The sequence below is a fragment of the Notamacropus eugenii genome, chromosome 3 (assembly GCF_028372415.1).
Source record: "Notamacropus eugenii isolate mMacEug1 chromosome 3, mMacEug1.pri_v2, whole genome shotgun sequence".
Lineage (NCBI taxonomy): Eukaryota > Metazoa > Chordata > Mammalia > Diprotodontia > Macropodidae > Notamacropus > Notamacropus eugenii.
Genome location: NC_092874.1, coordinates 169,233,800 through 169,254,665, shown reverse-complemented (window position 1 = coordinate 169,254,665; position 20,866 = coordinate 169,233,800). Strand labels below are relative to the sequence as shown.

At 38.8% G+C, this 20,866-nt stretch overlaps 1 protein-coding gene across 2 annotated transcripts in view; it reads left to right on the top strand.

Moving 5' to 3' along the window:
- The window catches only part of CAMK1D (calcium/calmodulin dependent protein kinase ID), a 494,068-nt gene that overhangs the window by 400,002 nt on the left and 73,200 nt on the right, over positions 1-20,866 (top strand). For both annotated transcript variants that reach the window (XM_072653308.1, XM_072653309.1), the window contains 2 exons: positions 2,551-2,689; positions 5,935-6,061. In XM_072653308.1, the coding sequence (XP_072509409.1) occupies positions 2,551-2,689; positions 5,935-6,061 (266 nt within the window). The remainder of the gene's footprint in view (positions 1-2,550; positions 2,690-5,934; positions 6,062-20,866) is intronic.

Sequence of the window (20,866 nt, the reverse complement as noted above, 5' to 3'; positions counted from 1 at the left end):
ATCCAATGATCCTCTGTCCCTCTCCTCACTTTATTTCTTTTTCCCCGAATTACATGTTAAAACAATTTTAATGTTTTTTAAAGTTTTGAGTTCAAAATTCCAGTCTTCCCTCCTTGCCCTCCCATCTTCCTGAGATGGTAAGCAATCAGATATGGGTTATACCTGTGCAATCATCTAAAACATTTCCATGTTTTAGACTCAAACAACAACAAAGAACTAAAGATAGAAAGTGAAAAAATATTATGCTGTAGCCTGCATTCAGACAATACACAATATCAGTTCTTTCTCTGGAGGTAGGTAGCATGTCTTTGGGATTATCTTCAATCATTGTATTGCTGAGAATAGCTAAGTCGTTCATTGTATAATATTGTTGTTACTGTGTATAATGTTTTCCTGCTTCTGGTCACTTCACTCTGCATCAGTTCATGTAAGTCTTTCCAAGTTTTTCTGAAACCATCCTACTTGTTATTTCTTATAGCACAATAATATTCCATTATATTCATATACTACAACTTACTCCACCATTCCCCAATTGATGGGCAACCCTTTGATTTCCAATTCTTAGCCAACACAAAAAGAGCTGCTATAAATGTTTTTGTACAAATAGGTCCTCTCCCTCCTTTTTTTTAAATCTCTTTGGGATAGAAACCTGGTAGTGGTATTGCTGGATCAAAAGACATGGACAGTTTTATAGCTCTTTGGGCATAACTCTAAATCGCTCTCCGGAATGGTTGGATCAGTTCACAGCTCCACCAGCAGTTCTCACTTTATTTCCAAAACCATTTATTAATCTCTTAAGTCCCTGACCTCATGGGGCTTATTCTCCAGCAGTAGGTACATAACTCAAACATAAGATCCTATAATTGGTACAAAGAATTATGGAAGCTCAAAAAAGTAAAGCTAGTCTAACTGAAGGGATAAGTATATGTAAGAAGTAGCATTTGAGTTGGACATTAAAGATGGGCAATATTCCAAACTTCCAGATCCATAAAGAGTTCAGTATTGTCACATTTCTATATGTTCATGTTCTCTTTGAGAGCAAGACTTCTTTTTTTATTCCCAGCACCCCGCCTCGCACGTAGTAAATGCTTAATAAATACTGTTAATTGACTGTTTCCCCCATCAAAATGACTGTGTATTTACTTATCTGTGTACATAGTGTATATCTTTGAGACAGGGATGGTTGATTTTTGCTTTGTATCTACAGCACCTACCATTGTGTCTTGAATATAGCCAGCACCAATCAATGCTTTTTAAACTTAATTTAGGTAAACTGAACTAGAAACAAAGAAAAATGGGCACCATTTCAAAAGAGAGAGAAAGGTTGGGGTTTAGAGGTGAGAAAAATACTTTGGCATAGGAAATGGCATAAACAAAGATATGGAAGGCAATGAGCATGCCTACAAGATGCAGCTGATGGTGCAGGGCCCTGGAGTAAGGAAGATCCGAGTTCCCAATTCAGCCTCACCACAAGCTGTGGAACTATGAGCAAGTCACTTAACTTCTGCCTCATTTTCCTCAACTGTAAAATGGGGATAATAATAGCACCAGCCTTTCAGGTGATTGTTAAGATCAAATGAAATAATAATTGTAAAAAGCATTCAGCACAGCACCTGGTATATAGTAGGCATTATTTTTTAAAATGTTTATTCTGCATCCCCTTTTTCCAAGAGATGACAAGTCATCCAGTTTGGCTACAGCATGGCAGATGTGATAGGAAGTAGGGAAGACTCTGAGCGCCATTTGCTAATGTATGGGGTTTTTTAAATTTTATTTTTATATTACATACATTTCGAGATTACTCCCAATTTGTGAGAGGTCTCTTGTAAAAAAATTTTTTTTAATTTTAAAAGGAACACAGTTAAGTAAAGCAAATAATATAATGACCTCATCTGAAAGAGGTGCAACATTTCTCATCTGTAGGACTCCCCCTACCTCTGTCTTTTAAAAAAAATTAACAAAAATCTATTTTCTCCTTCTTATACCTCCTCCTCATGGTAGGAGGGGTAGAAAAACAAATTTCTTATAACAAATATGCATTCAAGCAAAACGTATTCCCTCAATGGCTCTGTGTGTGTCTATATGTATATGTATGTATGTATACATGTAAACATATTTACATACATACACATATATATGTGTATATATACCAAAATATGTCTCATCCTGAACCTTCAATCCATCCTCTCTCTGCAATGGATAGTATGTTTTCTCATTAGTCCAGAATTGTGAGGGGTGATTGTATCACTCATAATTTTCCAGCTATATGATTTGCCCTCCAAATAAGTAGTGAAAAAGGCAAAATGACAACTCATATTCTAGGCTGAATCACAGAACTTATTTTAGTTTTCACTCCTTTTATTTGGAAATCCATGCCCCGTTTCCCAGAAACACTGACCTATAAAAGCTTAGACACAATAGGAGAATGAGCTGAAAAAACGGATGCACTTTGGAAATGATGCTTCGATCTCATGTCTACGGTTTCCCCCACTCCCAGCCAAAATCAGCAGGAACGCTCATGCAACCTTTATGCTTTGTGGTATTTTACAGCGTTTCTGGTGGGGAGCTTTTTGATCGAATAGTGGAGAAGGGATTTTACACGGAAAAAGATGCCAGTACTCTAATTCGCCAGGTCTTGGATGCAGTCTACTATCTCCACAGGATGGGAATCGTACATAGGGACCTCAAGGTAAGACCATCATTTCCTGGTAGTAATGAACTGAATGAAAGCTTATAAGCTGTAACCCCTTGCTGTTTCATGAGATCTAATTCCCATTTCTCTTAATTGACTAAATGGTAAAATGTCACACTGTTTATCTCATAATTAACATATTTATATTGTATGTGAACACTATACTCTACATAGTTGTAGATTTTTAAAGTCAGTGGAAAGCCAGCTAATGCACATTAATTAAGCATCGATTACATGCCAGGAAGAGGCAGCTAGGTGGCTCAGTAGAGAGAGTGCTAGACCTGGAGTCAGGAAGACCTGAGTTCAAATCTGGCCTCAGATACTTACTAGCTGTTTGACCCTGGGCAAGTCACTTAACCACTATTTGCCTTAATCCACTGGAGAAGGAAATGGCAAACACTCCAGTATCTTTGCCAAGAAAACAGCATGGAGAACATTGAAGTGCTATGGTCCATGGAGTCACAAAGACATGACTTAACAACGATGTGTCAGGCATCATGCTAAGTACTGAGAATACAAAGAAAGGCAAAAGACAGTCCCTGCCCTCACAGACCTTACAGACTGAATAATAAATTGTTTTTATTTATTTATAATTTATTTATTAGGCTTGTGATTTCATTGATGTATGGAGCTTCTGGTGAGGAAACTTTCTCTTCTATCAGTGCAGGTCAACACTGGTTCTGCAATTGATAGACATAGAATTGCCTGGGGACCTTGAGGGGTAACATATTTGGCCCAGAGTAAAAGAGCCAGGACATGTCAAGAGGCAGGGTGTGAATCCAGGGATGGCTGTCTATCCAGTATGCCACACCATCTCTCATAAACATAAGATCATAGCATCCCAGGTGTAGAGCTGCAAGGGGCTATATTAGGTGAATCCAACTGTCCCATTTTACAGATATGAACAAAGTGAATCCAACTGTTCCATTTTACAGATGCGAACAAGGCCCACAGACATTAATTTACCCAGGGCTGGATTTTATATAGCCAACAAAATCAAATTTTAAGAGGTACTCTGGGGTTGTGTCAAAGGCAGGAAATTGTAGTCTTTAGTTTTTCACCATAAAGTAATATACATTCTCTATGTGTATGTCTCTGTCTCTGTCTCTGCTCTCTCTCTCTCTCTCTCTCTCTCTCTCTCTCTCTCTCTCTCTCTCTCTCTCTCTCTAACTATCCTTCGATGACCCTTCCTTTACTGGATGTAGCAATATGCACTTTTTGCTACCTGATAGGTTTCTTAGGATTTCAGAAAGATTATCACACCTTCAAGGGTTTCTTAAATCCTTCACTGAGCTAAATAAGCCCATCCATTGCCTGTACACCTAGGAAGCATTTTCCCACTATCAGATTGTTTTCCAAATACAGCAGGCAGTTTTTAAGAGCCAAGTTAGTAGCCATGTAGGAGTAGAATGAGTGGGCTGATTATTGGTACTTATTTAAAATAATTTCTAAGGAGAATAATAGGACATATCATGGTGGGTAACATTTATTTCCTCTTAGAAAGACAGAAACATTGGCTTTATGGGATATATATTGTATTCACTCCCACATTGTCCTTAAGGGGAAGTGTTTCCAATTTGGATTGGATTGAACTGAAGCTTTTAGACCATCAAAGTCACAGCATGTAATTGCTGAAAGTAGAACACTGCCACTTTAGAGTCCCTTTGTAATCTCCCAAAAAGGTTTTGGACTCTGTGAAGTAGGATAAGATTAGATTATGAATTTTTATAAACTTCTAAGAGAAATAAGCTAATCTACTTAACTTCATGATCCCAAATTACAAAGATTATAATCATACAGAAGAGTTCATGATGTATCTCCCCTCTAGTCTTTAAAAAAACCCCATTTTACATTTTTGTATCCTGATAAGTTGTTAGGGGATAGAAATCATCCCATTTTAAAATACACAGGCACAAGGAAAGCGAGTATGCACCCATTTCCCCCAGTGGATTTCTTTGTGAACCCTAGTTAGGAAAATATTCAGAAAATTGAACTGACTAGAGGTGTTTATTCACTCAAAAGCAAACTAAGCCATTGTCATAGATACATTTGGGTAATGGACATTCCATCTTGATGGGAGAATAAGGAGTAGGGTAGTGTTTTATTTTTGTTTTTTTAGTCCCTGATATTTTTTCTAGTGTAATATTTTCTCTCTGCCTCAATTATCTGCACTTTGCACAGCATTATTTTGTTCTTTCCTAGAATATATTACCTAAAAAGCAGGTTAATTTTTATCGACAAAAGTAGCGAATGGGAAGAACATTACTACCAATGTGAAAGTTGGTAGGAAATCACTAAAGGAAAGAAAATCTAATTTAGCCCAGCAGAATGTTAGAACATTCACCCCAAAGTACAGATTTTACAAACTGTTCCTTTCGAGGTTAGTGTAAATGAGTAGCATAATTCATTATTAAATGGATTTTTAATACTAATACCATCAACTAAGAAACTAATTTATTGAACATCTCCCATGTGCCAGTCATTGTGCTAGATATTGTTGATGAGAATACAAAGGATGAGAAGAACCCTACTCATGAGAAGCTTACATTCCAATGGGGAAAGAAATAAACCATATTAGGCAAAAATGGATGTATTGACCATGCAGCTCCACCTTCCTGTGTGTGTTGTCTTCCCTATTAAAACTCTTTGGGAGTAGTGACTGTCCTTTTTTAAAGCCACTTCCCCAGTACTTAACACAATGCTTGGCATATAGCAAGCACTTAATAAATGCATTTTCTTTCATTCTTTCTAAGTCTTTGATATCCACTTAGACTTCTTAACAAATGTCACTTTCCCATCTCTCTCAGTGGAAATTCCAGAAGTAGAAAAGACACGTGAGGATGGAAAGAGAAATAGAATCATATGACAGATAATTAATTATGCTTCCTCCTCCTGATCATCATCATGGTCTCACCACTTTAAAAGCAAACATAACTGAGAGGTGGTTTTGTTGCTTGGTGATTCTCCTTCAGCTAGCATAGGAATTGAATGAACAGTTTCTCACCTATCTCACTGTACTATTTAAAAATTAGTAATGCTAGGAAGTCTACAGGTCAACCCAAAGAAAGATCTAGCTTGCAATCATGCTATACATTTCATAATTTAATGGCCTTGTTTGAACTTCAATTGTTATGAGAGGCTGCCATGTTTGATCTCACGTATTAGACATTGTCTTCTCTCAGACTTAACCCAGATGTATAAAATATTTATATTTGTTTTTCTGCCTCTTCCCCCTGTGTTAGCCTGAAAACCTTTTGTACTACAGCCAGGATGAGGAGTCCAAAATCATGATCAGTGACTTTGGGTTGTCCAAAATGGAAGGTAAAGGAGATGTCATGTCTACAGCGTGTGGCACTCCAGGATATGTGGGTAAGTACACTCATGAGTAGTTGTTCTAGGAGTGTGTATGTGCATTTGGGGACTTCATGAGTCTCTTTAAGTATATAAAGCCAACCAGTGCCCAACATAGACTCAGTTCCCTTGGGGACAGAATAAAAAGGCCATAGGTTTTGGGGATGTGGCTGGTAACTCCCTATTACCAGGATCAAATGTTTGACTTTTAATGCCCTTCTTAACCTTTCTCCTTCCTACCTTTCCAGTCTTCCGACATGTTACTCTCCTCCATATTCTCTATGATGCCATGATACCGACTTCCTTTCTGTTCTTCATACAAAACATTCCATTTCCTAACTCTGAGCATTTCCACTGGCTGCTCCTACCCTGGAAGGCTCTCTCCTTCCTTATTCTGATTTCTAGATTCCTGGTTTCCTTCAGATCCCAACTACATCCCACTTTCTGCAAGAAGCCTTTCTTGATCCCCCTTAATGCTACTGTCTTCCCTATGACATCTCCAATTCATCCTGCTATACATCTCGTTTGTAAAGTTGTTTGCATGTTGTCTCTTCCACTAGAAGGCAGGGACTGCTTTTTGCCTTTCAGCAATAGCTTGTCTCATTGCCAGTAATTAAACACAACCCTTAAATTATACACACACAACAGACACTGACTTGACATGAGCGCATCTGCTGTTCAGGTGCTGCAAGGGGGACTTGGTACGGCAGAGAACACTCCAGGCAAAGAGACAGGAGTCTTGCTTTCTCAGCTCATCTCTGCTCTTAGCTGGCTGTGTGACCTTGAATACCTCATTTCCCTTCTCCATGCCTTGGCTTCTCCATCTGAAAAATGAGAGGGTTGAATCAAATGATCTCTAAGATGTGTCCCTGTGTTAATATTCCATGATCAAGTCAGATAGTATATGTAGTTATTGCTATTCAGTCATTTCAGATTCTTTGTGACCCCATTTGGGGTTTTCTTGGAAAAGATACTGGGGTGGTTTGCCATTTCCTTCTCCAGCTCATTTTAAAGATGAGGAAACTGAAGGAAACAGGCTTAAGTGTTAAGTGACTTGCCCAGGGTCACACAGCTACTGATTGTCTGAGGTGAGATTTGAACTCAGGTCCTCCTGACTCCAGGCCCTGCACCCTACCCATTGTACCACCTAGTTGCCCCATTAACATAAGGACATTGGACTTAGTGTACAAGGTCCCTATTATCTCTAAATCTATGATCCTAAGAAGATTTCCAAAGTGCTCTGTCTACATATGTATACATATATATGTGTATGTATGTATTATTTGGAGGCTATTAATCCAAGGTGCTCATGTTTCAGATGAGACCTAGCAAGGTAAAGTGACTTTGCCCATGATTACAAGTGGCAAAGCTGGGATATGAACCTAAGACCTCTGAACTTAAAGCACTATGTATATTTTATAGATGATGATGGTGGTGGTGATGATAGTGGGTCCATTTGAATAGATTTTAGAACTGAGAGAGACCTTAAAGATCAGCCAGTTCAACCTCTTTGTTTTGTAATCAAGGAAATTGAGACCTGGAGAAATTCAGTGACTTATAAGTAGCAGACCTAAGATTCACTTACAGGTTTTCAGAATCCAAATCCAATGCTTTCCCCACTTTACAGCAATTCTTCAAGTCCTTATATAATGAAGTCTGGGACTGTGTCAGATGCACCATCACTTTGTTTTCAATGTTTCCTTTGGGGCGTTTCATATGTCATATCCAATCATTCTTTTTTTTAATGTTGCTGCAGTTTAATGGATGGAAGACAAGAAGGAAAGAAAACAGAGTTACAGAAAGGATAAGATTGAACAGAGGGAAAAGATTAAAGGTCAGGGGGGAAGAGAAGAGGGGATAGGCATGGCAAAACTAAGATGACACCATTTGCCTGCATCTAAAGCCCCAGGCCATTGTATGGCCAGTCATGCTTCTCTTTTCCTCTAAATTGTATGTGTTGGATAGCAGGTATGGAGTAATCCTAGTGAAATAGCCTATCTCATTCTGCTTCTTGGCATATTTGTGTCTAAAGCAATAAGATAGTGGAAGTAGGAAAGAACCAAACCATACATGTCATAAGGGCTTTGGTGTGTGTGTGTGTGTGTGTGTGTGTGTGTGTGTGTGTGTACATACATGCATGGGGGAGGGGGAGGGAGAGAGACAGATCTGTACAAACCAGTGAACAAGCAGAAAATAAAAATCAATGCTATTTAATCCCATGGTCTCCTAAAAGGAATGAGGAGAAGTATCTATTCCACCCACACTGAATCACGGCAATTATAAAATGAAAACCCTATTAAGTCATGTTGTTCAGTCACTCTGCCAGTATGGGGTTTCTTTTTTTAATTTAACCTCCTTTTATTGATTATTACAAAGTCTTTGGCACAAATCTATACTCATGTTTTAGTCATTTGCTACAAATATATAAAACATATCCAAGTAGACAGAGAATACTAGAGGGTGTCATGTCCACATGGAAAAGAAAAACTGTTCTCTATGTAATAATGCAACCAATGTAAAAATTTCAAGGACAATTGGCAGAAAATGTTTTCAGGATTTATTTTTTCAATGAAGCTATGATACTATGATATGTGGTCAAATCCAGACTATGAATCTGCTACACAGTACTGTGCATCCATCCAGTTTTCACTTTTAAGTATATCTTTTAAAATATGATCAAATAATCCTGACCAAGAATATCGATGATTGTATGTTGTACCATTTTAATTTTTGATGTTTGAGGATATTTCTTTCAAAATAAATCTTTGGGTTTTTCTATTTTGGCTAAAAAACTAGAGAGGCTATGAGTCTGAACATGAACTCTTCTGGATTTCTAAATAATTGTCAGCCAAACTGTATGGTTTTCTTACTGTTTTGCTTACTTTCTGGTGCTGCTGAAGTACATGGAGCCATGACTGTTCCCATTCTCAGTGCCTGGGAAACAGTACAGGGAACTAGCATGTTGGGTTTTCTTTTCTTGAGGAAGCACAGGGGGGACAGAGAGAAATATGGATATTCTGTTTAACAAATTCTAATTTACATTTAATAAGTACTCACAAGGTACATGGATTTCTGCTGAACACTGTGTAGTGAGATCGAGAGGTGGCAATGTGAGATCATAGACAAGTGGTAAGGTATTCCAGATGCTTCTGTTAGAGGATGACATCATGCTAGTTGCATCAACCCCTGAAACACTACCAAGCTTCCTGGAAGAAATTGTTTAGCCTAATCACAGAGAGAGGAAAAACCAAGTGGATGAAGAATACCTATTGATGAGATTATGACATGAAGTTAAACAATTTATAGATTGTCCATCTGTATGTGTATGTACCAGCACATATATCAACATACACACACATGCTTGTATATATACATATGTTCTATATTATGTATATTATTGTATTATGTATATATCATATGTGGTATGTACATATCTGAGACAGGCTGTACAAATGGATGGTAAGTAGGTCTCAGAATTAAAAAGAAGAAAGACAGCAGACTGGATTGCCTTCAGGAAATTACAAAGGTCTTCTAATGTCCCCAAGCTTCTTTAAGAGACAAAGGCCCATATTGTTAATATCAGTAGTCTTCCAGTATTTTATATTTTATAGCTGTGTGAAATTGAATACAATATACTCTGCAAAATAGAAAACAAATATGAGAGATGAGTTCATGATGGAGGTTCATGATGGGCATAATAACAGGCTATAACATCTACCAAACAGGGAATTTAAAGGAGAAGAGATGCAGAGATATCATGAGGGAAATGGATAATGGGGCAAGAAGACAAGCTGTACAAGCAGTAAAAACAAAGTATTCAACCTGAGTGCCCCATTGCTAGCCTTGCAATGTTAGGAAAAAATCAAAGAAGATTGGAAGGACCTCCTATGGCTATTTTATGAGAGGAAAACAGTCAAGAGTCACAAAGGATGTGCAGGTGTGGCTGAATTGCAATATATATCAGTAGTGAACATCCACATGGATCACAGATCCATTTCAGTCTCCCGAGTTTCTGAGTGTGCTTTCATCGGGAAGATTTCTTTTAGGGTCAAGACTAAATTTGAACATAACATGAGAATGATTTTCTTTGCCAACCCAAAGCACTGCATAATTTCATGACCTTTGTAATAATTATTTAGTATTATGATAATTTTTTAATTGAAAAACACTTTTTATTTAGATGACTCTTTGGGTGAATAACCAGTTTATGGAATAGCAAAACAATCACTTTAATTTGAACAAGACACAATATTAAAGAAATAACAAGGGGGGGGGAGCATACTATATAGCTGCCTGTGCAATAGCTTTCTGTGTTTTGTTTTTGTTTAGAAGACATTAGAACACTTTATAGAAGATATTAGACATTTTATAGGCTTGAATCTTACTCTTTAAAATTTATTTGTACAAAGTACCCAGAATTCAGACAACATTTAGAAAGAAATGTCACCTGTGCAGTCTTGTATCATTATAGTCAACTTTATTTGAAATATGATTTTGGCCATAATCAGACAGTAAGTATTTTTTAAGCACCTACTATGTGCCAAACACCGTTCTAAGCAATAGGGATACAAAAAGAAGGAAAAGACTGTCCCTGTCCTCAAGGAGCTCACAATCCAATGGGAGACAATATTCAAACATATTTAGAAACAAGTTGTATACATAATAAATAGGAGATAATTAATAGAGGGAAGGCACTAGAATTAAAAGGGGTTGGGAAAGACTTCTTGTGGAAAGTAGAAATTTAGCTGAGACTTGAAGCCAGAAAAACCAGGAGACAGAGATGAGCAACAGCCAGAGAAAATACCCTGAGTTGAGAGATGAGGTATCTTGTTTGTGGAATAGTAAGGATGCTCATGTCACTGGATCTAAGAGTACATGATTGAGAGTAAGGTGTAAGAAGACTGGAAGGCCAGGGTAGGAGGAGCATTTATGGGCTTTGAATACCACGTATATTTTGTATTTGATCCTGAAGGTGATAGGAAATCACTGGAGTTTACACAGTAGGGCAGTGGTTGGGGGTGGGATGGGGTTGGGGAAGTGACATGGTTATACCTGTGCTTTAGGAAAATCACTTTGGCAGTTGAAAAAAGGATAGATGAGTGGAGAAGCCTTGGGACAAGCTGACCCATAAGAATAACAGGTATTTGTTGAGCACCCATGAGATGGGTGACATTGTTCCAGTAACAGGTTAGATTTCAAATGCATTGAGATAGCATTCCTAACTCTGAAGGGCTTACAGTCTAGTTGGGAGCATAGACAGGGAAAACTGTTTAGCAATTCAATTGATCTGCCTACTTCCAGTCTCTTTCCTCTGCATCAGAGTACCACATCTTTTTTTTTTTTTTTTTGTCTCCTGTTATGCTTTGACAGTCTTATTCTTTTGTCTTCTGTCTTATTCTTTTGTCTTATTCTTTCTATTTTCTGCTTTGGAGAGGCAAGCATGAGGCTATCAGATTGGCTCTGAGAGGAATTCCTACTTGTCCCTTCTTTCTGGGCTGTGATCCTAGAGTAATAAGAACATCTTTTCTCCCCTCTTGTAAAATTCCTTTCATCTTATTCCTCCAACATAGAACAAGAATAAGTGCAAGTCTCACTTGCATACTTTGTATAACGGCAAAATATCCCTACTTTAGAGAACCAAAGGTTCTCTGAATGTCATCATGCAGGTAAATGACCCCTTGGCGATGTTAAAAAGGTAATTCATGCTTCATGAATTACAATTGGATTAGATGATATCTATGGTCCTGTCCAGCTCTAAAATTCCAATTCTATGAGATCATTGTGACTGGAACAGAAAATCCAGGTAGGAAATTAATAGAAGAGAAGGTGTAGCTGAGGGGGTAAGGGAAACCAATCTCTCCATACACTAACTATTTTCCTTTCTTTCTTTAATCATATATAGAAGAAACTAGACTTGCACATATTTGGTGCCCTATTTAATAAAATTGGAGACAGTATGCCCTCAAGACAAACACTCTCCAGAGAGATTGTGTAAAAGCAAAGAAACAGCTCTGGTAACTTCTTGTGTTCTCTGTTCAGCTGTCTTGACGTTCTCCAAAGGCCACTTAGCATAAACAAAAAGGCACTGAGAAGCTTCAGTTTGAAGTTCATGTCACTGAGAAAGAAGGTGAGAAATGCAACCCCTGTTGGGTGGCAGATTGATAATCTGTCCCAACTGCTTCTCAGTGATGCCTCTAATAGATGAAGAAAATTTCCAATATTGCATCTGGTTCTTCTAGGTTGGGGAAAAGAAATCAATCTGGTATGCAACTCATAACCTTTAAGGAGCTGTCAGATAACCAAAAAATGCCTTCTTGAAGGGACATAAGGATGTGCTGTCTTAGCAGGATATTTCCAGCTCCCAAAACTTTTCTGTTAGGGAGAAAAGACAAGAGTAATGGTGTTTGCTGTGTCTATTTAGACACGGTTTGGAGCCTAATCCAACTTCTCACCATAGGTTGAATAACTAAAACAGCTGGGATTTTGTCCTGCTGAATAATCATTCATGATTAGAATCATATGTTTAGCAAAAAAAAAAAAAATCCTTAGAAAATGGCTGCACTTTTGTCTTTGGATATTTTGTAATGAAAGTGAATATACATGTGTATAGAGCTAATCTCTCTCTGTCCCTCTTTCTCTACCTCAGTTGCCACAACTTCCCTCAGAAATTTATTTACAATATCTCACAAGTGATTTTAGGCTGCCTTTGTTATAAATGTGACCATCAACAGTAACAGAACAAAAATAAACCCATGCAGAATGAGAAATAAAAATATTCTAACTCCCTGAAAAGATTATACCAAACATGTTTACAATGTAAACCTGAATAAATTAACAAAAGACAAACAGGAAAGATATTTTCCTTTAGTCCCTTTCTGAAGTTGTTATTTTTATTTTCTTCTGTATTTAGTTCATCAGATCATGATCAAAGTCTAGTACAAATTCCTTCATTTCACAGGGGGAAAAAGGAGCCCAAGAGATGTTAAGTGACTCTTCCAAGGTCACACAAGTAGTATATGACACAGAGAGGACCTGAACTCAGATCCCTGATTCCAAAGCCACTATACCATACTGTACTTAATGCACACAATCTTCTGCTTTGTATCAATTTATTTCAACCTTTCCATGTTTCTCTGTGTTTTTCGCTTTTGTTGGTTTTCATAGCACATTCCTCCTCCTTTTACAAGAACGTATAATTTATTCAGTCATTCTCCAATCATTGAACGTATAATTTTGGACATTCTTGTCCATCACCACCTATGAGTGTGGGTCCACCCACTGTCCTAGGCACCCTTCTCTCAGTGTGTAAGCACTATGAGAGTATTAGTGTAGTACACAGATATTTCAGAGGTTCTTCAGAATTCCTTTTTTTAACTAGAGTAATTTCCTCCAAAGTCATTTAAACCAAATTTTTTTTTTCTGAACTGAGATGAACTATTGGTCTATCTTTTAGCATAGTGGCAGCATTCAAGGCATTTTATCATCTGTTCTGTTCCTTTTTGACTCTCCCCACCGGGAAACCTAACCCGTAAGCCTGGACCAACAGAATTCCACCCAGGGAAAGTTAATCTACTGTTTTCAGACTTGCCTTGAGGCACGGCCACCATGAGTTGGAAGGTTCTAGAGTCAATCCTCACCTCACTTCTCTGTATCTGGTTGGCTCCAAGACTATGCTTCACTCCATCCAGTTATTCAACAGGACATCTATGTGTATTGTTACATGTACCCCACTCTCCTTTATACTTCTTACACAGGGAAAAATAATTAACTCAATGTTATTATTGTCCCTAAAAAAGATCTGAAAATCTACTCCTCTGTGGCTCTACTCACAATCCCTGTGACTACACAGACCAAGCTCCCTTCTCTGGCATTCCCATACATATCATGGTTCTGCCCCTGAGTAGAATTTAAGCTCCATGAGGACATGAAATGTTTTCTATTTGTGTCCTAGGTGTCTAGCACAGTGCCAAGAACACTTAATAAATGCTTGCTGATTGAGAGTTGCTCTTGCCCCAGACTTGGATGGAATCCACCCAAACATACCCCAGACTGAACACTGGGCCTTTATTGGGCACACCTACAGCAGTAAGGGAAGTCATTATCTCCTGACACACTTCCCCTTGGAGTATATAATTTTTAGAAGTTTTTTCTTTACATCAAGCCCAAGTATACTTCCTTGCTACAACTTCTCCCCACTTTTTCTGGTTCTGACCTGTAAGACCAAGCAGAATCCCTCTTCCACAAATACTTGGACCCAACCATTACCCCCTTTTCTCTTTCCAAGCTTCTCTTTTCCAAGTTTAACATTCTTGGTTCCTTCAAGTATTTTCGCATGACCTACTTTTAAGGTTTTCTCCTGCTTTAAAAAAAATAACACTCCAGCATCCCCTCTTTGGATGCTTTCCAGCTTGGCAATGTCCTTCTTTAAATGGGGGACCTAGAACTAAACATAAAACTCCAGGGTCGGTCTGAGCAAGGTGGGATACTGAAGGGTCCTTCTTTGTCTCGCATATTACAAATCTCCTAATGCAGCCAAAGTTTGCATTACCTCAGTATCCTGTTGACTTCTACTGGGAGGGCACCAAATTTTTCAGAAAAAATACTGTCTACTCATCCACCCCCTCATCCCCATCTTGGATTTATGAAGCTGACTTTCTTAGACTATGTGTAAGTCTTTATAGTTATTCCTAATTTGCTGCTGTTCTGTCTTTTTCAGTTGCGTCTTACTCTTCAGGACCCCATTTGCAGTTTTCCTGGCAGAGATACTGGAGTGGTTTGCCATTTCCTTCTCTAGCTCATTTTAAGGATGGGGAAACTGAGACAAATAGGGTTAAGTGACTTGCCCAAGGTCACACAGCTAAACAGCATCTGAGGGTGGATTTCTCAGGTCTTCCTGACTCTAGTCCTGGCATTCCATCCACCGAGCTACCTAAATGCATTAATTCTAACACACTTTGCCTTATTAGATTCAGTCCAACATGCTAGCCTGTTGGGATAATTTTGGTTTCTCATTCTGTCTCCTGGTTTAGCTGCTATGTCTTCTGCAAACCTGATAAGCATCCATTCCTTCTCATTCTGAGCAATTCTTGTCAATAATTTTCCATAAGTTCTCTACAAGGGGTCCCACCAGTGTGCTGGGAACCTTCCTCTAGTACTTCTGACAGGATGTGGATAGTAATGGATCATGTAGCTTGTCCTCTAGTTATCCTTTGCTCTTGTTACATGAGTGAATTTGCCTTTGGTGGAGGAGTCATACAGTAAACCTCTCTGATATCCTTTATGCCAGTGCTGTCAAACTCCAAAAGGAACAGGGATCAGTAACTTGTACATAAAGATCCGTACAGGTACACACTGCCTTTGAAAACGACATATTAACACTATCTGTGTTTTATTTTATTTCCATTTATGTTGTCATATATTTCCCAATTACATTTTTATCTATTCAGGCCACACTCAGGAATGTTGTGGACTGCATGTGCCTCCTCACCACCCCCAACAGCATGTTGGACACCTCTACTTCATACTACTTCTCTAGTCATAGCTAGGCAGATAGAGCACTGGAGTCAGGAAGATCTGAATTCAAATTCAGCTTTAGACATTTACTAACTGTGTGAACTTGGTCAAGTCATTTGACCTGTTTGCCTCCATGTACTCAACTATAAAATGGAGATTGTAAAAGCACCACCATGCAGGGTTGCTGTGAGGGTCAAATGAGACACTATTTGTAAAGCGCTTAGCACAGTACCTGGCATGTAGTCGATGCTATATAAATGCTTATTCCCTTCTCTTCCTTATCATTTCTTGCTGACCTCTGTTCATTGTTAGCTATAAGGGTCTTGATATTCTTACAGGACCATGCCTTACTTTTGTAGTCATCTTTCACCTGTCTTTTTCTTTTGTTTTTTCCTCCCTCCCTCCCTCCCTCCCTCCCTCCCTTCCTCCTTCCCTCCCTCCCTTCCTCCTTTCTCTCCCTCCCTTCCTCCCTCTCTCCCTCCCTCCCTCCTTCCCTCCCTCCCTCCCTCCCTTCCTTCCTTCCTTCCTTCCTTCCTTCCTTCCTTCCTTCCTTCCTTCCTTCCTTCCTTCCTTCCTTCCTTCCTTCCCTCCTTCCTTCTTTCCTTCCTTCCTTCTTTCCTTCCTTCCATCCCTTCCTCCCTCCCTTCTCCTTCTCTGTCTGTCTCCTTATTTCACTTAGGTTGTAAGTGCAGTGGCCACTCAGAGGCCTGATGCCCCTTCAATCAGCACTGAAACTTTGCTGCTCTGTTTCCAGTGTGGACTGATTTGCTCCTCATTTGGCAATTTAAGCACCCCTTACTCCTGGGGGCTCACCATATTAATGTCAGCCTTAGCGTGGACATCTGTCTATGAACATCTATCACCTTACCTCACTGCAAGTCAGAACTCCTGCTCTCAAAAGGTCCACCAGCCTTAGCCTCCTCAGTAACAGTAACGACAAGCATGTGCCACAATTTTTCTTTAAACAGAAAAAAAAAAAAGTTCTTGGGGCAGTTCGATGGTGCAGTGGAAAGAGTACTGGCCCTGGAGTCAGAATTTCGGTTCAAATTTAGCCTCAGACACTTACAAGCTGTGTGATCCTGGGCAAGTCACTTAACCCCAGTTGCTTCCCTCTCCCAAATAACTCTTTATTTATATCTTTAGAAAGGAAAAACAATACCCAAATCTCCCAATGGTGTTTGGTTTTCTTATCTGTGAAATAAGGAGGTCAGGCTACATGATGTCTCAGGCCCCTTCCATCACTAAGATTCTGATTCTCCAGTACTGTCACTTACACAAGGTATGTAAAGTGGTTGAAGACTAGTTATGCCGAGCCTGTTGGCCAAATGTTCTCCATCTCTACTCAGAACAGAACAAGAAGATATTGCTTGAAATTGATTTGTCTTCCCTTTACTGACCTTTTTGCTTTTCTTTGCTGGGTTAAATCATTTCATAACCCTTGCTTATGAGTCTGTTTTATCCAAAATTTTCCACTGAATTCAGCAATTACAGTGTGAAAGACACTATTAGATGCAAAGATGAAAATGACAATTCTTGTCCTCTAAGAATCTACTTATGACTTATTAATTTACAACTCCATTGGTCATTAATAAACTACTGTGGTTTCCTAGTGTCTCTGCAAGAAAATATAAGCTCCTCAGTTTTGCATTGGAAGTCTTTTACAGCCTGTTCCCAACCTCCCTTTCTGGTCATATTATCTGTAATTCCCTTCCCCAAAAGCTGGACTTCTTGCAGGAAGACCCGAGTTCAAACACCACCTGAGACACTAACTAGCCATGTGACTCTGGCAAGTCACTTAAACTCTGTGCCTCAGTCTGTTGTTGTTCGGTCATTTTTCGGCTGTGTCTGACTCTTCGTGACCCCATTTGGGGTTTTCTTAGCAAAGATATCAGAATGGTTTGCCATTTCCTTCTCCAGTTCATTTTACAGATGAGGAAACTGAGGCAAACAAGAGTCAGTGACTTATCCAGAGTCACACAGCTAGTAAGTACTTAAGGGTAGATTTGAACTGGTGAAGATGAGTTTCCTGACTTCAGGCCTTGTGCTGTATCTACTGAACCATCTAACTGCCTTTGTCTCAGTTTGTGCATCTGTAAAAATCTAGCTTGAAATATGATCCTATGATCCTGTTTCCATATTTTTGCACTGGCTGTCCCCCATTGAATGCTTTATTTCACATCTGATTCTTAGAATCCCTTGACTTAGCTCAAATACCCACCTTTAACACGAGACTAATTCCACTAACTCCTGGTCCCCTGTCTCCCAAAATTACCTATTAGGAGGTATTCCTCCTTAAAATGAATGAAAATGTATTTACTTTGTATATATCTGTATATGCTTGTCTTTCTCCCCTCCAAAAGAATGTAAGCTTGGGAGGTCACTGGTTTTTAGATTTTTGTCTCTGTATCCCCCATGTCAAATAAAATGCCTGGTACACAGTATGATATTTGTAAAAACTCAACCTTTTCAACTTCCAAAGTGAATTTTGGTATTCTCTTTGGACCACCTCCACCAGCTCACCAAATTCTTCCATTTGCACTAAATCAAGTGTGATCTCAGGAACTCTTGGTGGATCGCAGAAAAGGTGAGCTTGTGCATGTCATAGGAGATAGAGGAAAGGGAGGTAAGGATGGAAGTCCATCTCTTGTATCTTTTTCTCTCTAGAATTTTCAAAGAGCCTCAGAGTTACTGTAACCAGGGTACTTAGATTTAGAGCGTAGGTGGCCAGTCTTGTCCTTAGTCCTCAGAAGAAAGAAAGTCTTACAGTTCGGTAATAGGCATTTTGCTGTCATAGTTTGAATTACAGTGGAATAATATATTTAACTTTGAAACTTAACCTGTGAGAAGCCCTGTAGCAAAATCACTTGATGCACACTGTTTGAAAAGCTGTCATGAGAAACATTGTGTTTCTTTTCTTCCCATTACAGTCTCCATCTCTAGCACATTTTGTAACATCAGCTGCCCTCCCATGTTCTACCCATTACTGTCCCCTACCTTCTTCCCCTCCCCACTTACTTCCTTCTCACCCTCCAGCCACTTTTTAGTTTCCAGAGTATCTGAACAGCTACTCTTCCTTTGGGTTGGAAAGGAAAGCCAAGGATGGTATGCCAATGGCAAAAAAGCAGCCATTAGACTGCTAGGCAATAAGAGCAAGCTGATCTTTGGTTGTTCTTTTTAGCCAAATGTCACCTTAAACGAGTTCCTGCAGCAATCAGAACCATTGCAAAAATAGGGGGAAGAGAGCTGTACCAGCAGGAGAAGAAGCTAAGTGATCCAAGATGTTGTCTATACCTCTTAATTTCTGTGACACTTAAGTTATCAGCCAAACCAAAAGCAAAGTCATTCATTTCAGTATTATCTTCCTTGCCAGTAACCTTGATAACATCACTAAGAAACTATGCAAAATGGCAATATTTTAACACACTATTTATGGTTAAAAAAAATCCAACATCATTTACATTTTTATGCATGAAATGAGAGATGTTTTTTGCCTACATGAAAAATTCCTCTGTTGCTGGGAACAAAACCTGACCAGAATTATTGTCTCTTTATTCATATGAAAACCTCCTCAATATGGCCCCTTTGCTTTTAGCTCAAATGAGAAAAGGTACATAAAATACTTTTCAAACCTTAGAGTGTCTTCTGGAAGTGTCAGCTCTTAGAATACTGTCTCCTACTTGCCCTGGTTCTGTCTAAAGTCTTACATTCAACACAAGAGAATTTTGCTTCCTTTGATACCTAGAATTGATTTTTCAGTTCTGAAAAGGGAATTAATTATGCATTGCTATGAGAAGGTCAAGGAAATGTCATCTTCATCTCCTAGTTTCTTCCTCCAGAGCTCCTTTTTCCTCCTTGTTTATGACACAGTTCAGTAACTCTATCCAGCAGTACTGCTCTCTGACTCAGATGACATGCATTCATGTACATCCATTAGCAAGAGTGCAACGGTTCTCATCACTTAGCTGAAGGACCTCAGAGGAAAAAAAGATTGTGCCTGCACTCAGGGAAGTAGCCCTGAGAACCAGAATCTTGTAATAATCCTAAAAGAGTATTCAGAATGTTGGATACTCAGAGGTTCCATGCAATAAATAGCTCAACACTTTGAAAGAGTTATAATAAACACATTCTTCCATCCATCCATGGCATAGGAGTGACTCTGGGTTTTCTCCTAAACAAAGCTAGGGGAGCACAAGTTCTAGTAATTCCAATATCAAGCTGAAAAAGCTTTTAGTATCATCTTAGTAATGTTCAACATTCATGTCATCCTCACATCATTCTAGATGGGTTTTCAGTAGAAAGTTGACCATAGAGTGACGAACAATTCTTAAAGACTGTCTACCTAGGCACGGAGGGGTTGTAATCTGTATTAATAAAAGGTGTGCCCACACCAATGAATTGTGAATCCTTGAATGATAGAAATGGCAATGCCTTATTTCTAGCTAGGAGGAATGTTTTATTTTCTGTCCTTTAAACTCCAAGAAATTGACAGGTGGGGTTGATAAGAACCTGATATATGGGAGGATAATGGAATTTTGTAGTGTAACTAAACCAGTGGTTTCATGGGTGACCAAGTCTAATCCAAGTAACTGTCTTCTTATCTATTGCTTCTTTTTTCAAAGCACTTTTGCACCTATTAAATTTTACATTAACAGCTTCCCTTATTAGGCCGTATGCTTTGCTCTCAAGATGTTTTTCTCTAAACATTCCAAGATCCAGGACAAATTATTAAGATTCCATGATTTAAAATTAAACAAATGTGTCCTCTGTGTCCAAAAAAACAAACAAAATCTGTGATAGAAACCTATCTTAAAGATTCATTTGTAGAATTTCAGAAGATTATGACTAAGTGGTCCACCTCTATTCAGGAAGTTGGTAATTGCCTTGAAGAAACAGTGTTAGAATGAAATTCTGGAAAGCTATTCCCATTTATGTAGTATGAGAAAGCTTGAATACAAAGAACTTTCACCACAGTAACCCTGGGAATTCTGTCATTTACTGGTTATATGACCTTGGACAGCCTTCCTTGCCTGTAACATGGGCTGTCCAGGATCACATAGCTAGAAAACGACAGAATTAGTTTTCAGATTTACCCCTCTCAAGTCCAGGAGTTCAGAGATCTTTTTGATATACAACAGTATCTCCAACATAAAAAGAAGCACCAAGTCCAACTTACATCTGAAAGAAATCCTCACTATGACATACCTGATATGTGGCTATCAAGCCTGTTCTTAAAGACTTCAGAGGAAAGGGAACCCATCCTCTCTGGAGTTAACCATTTCACTTCTGGACATAATCTAATTGTTAGGAAGT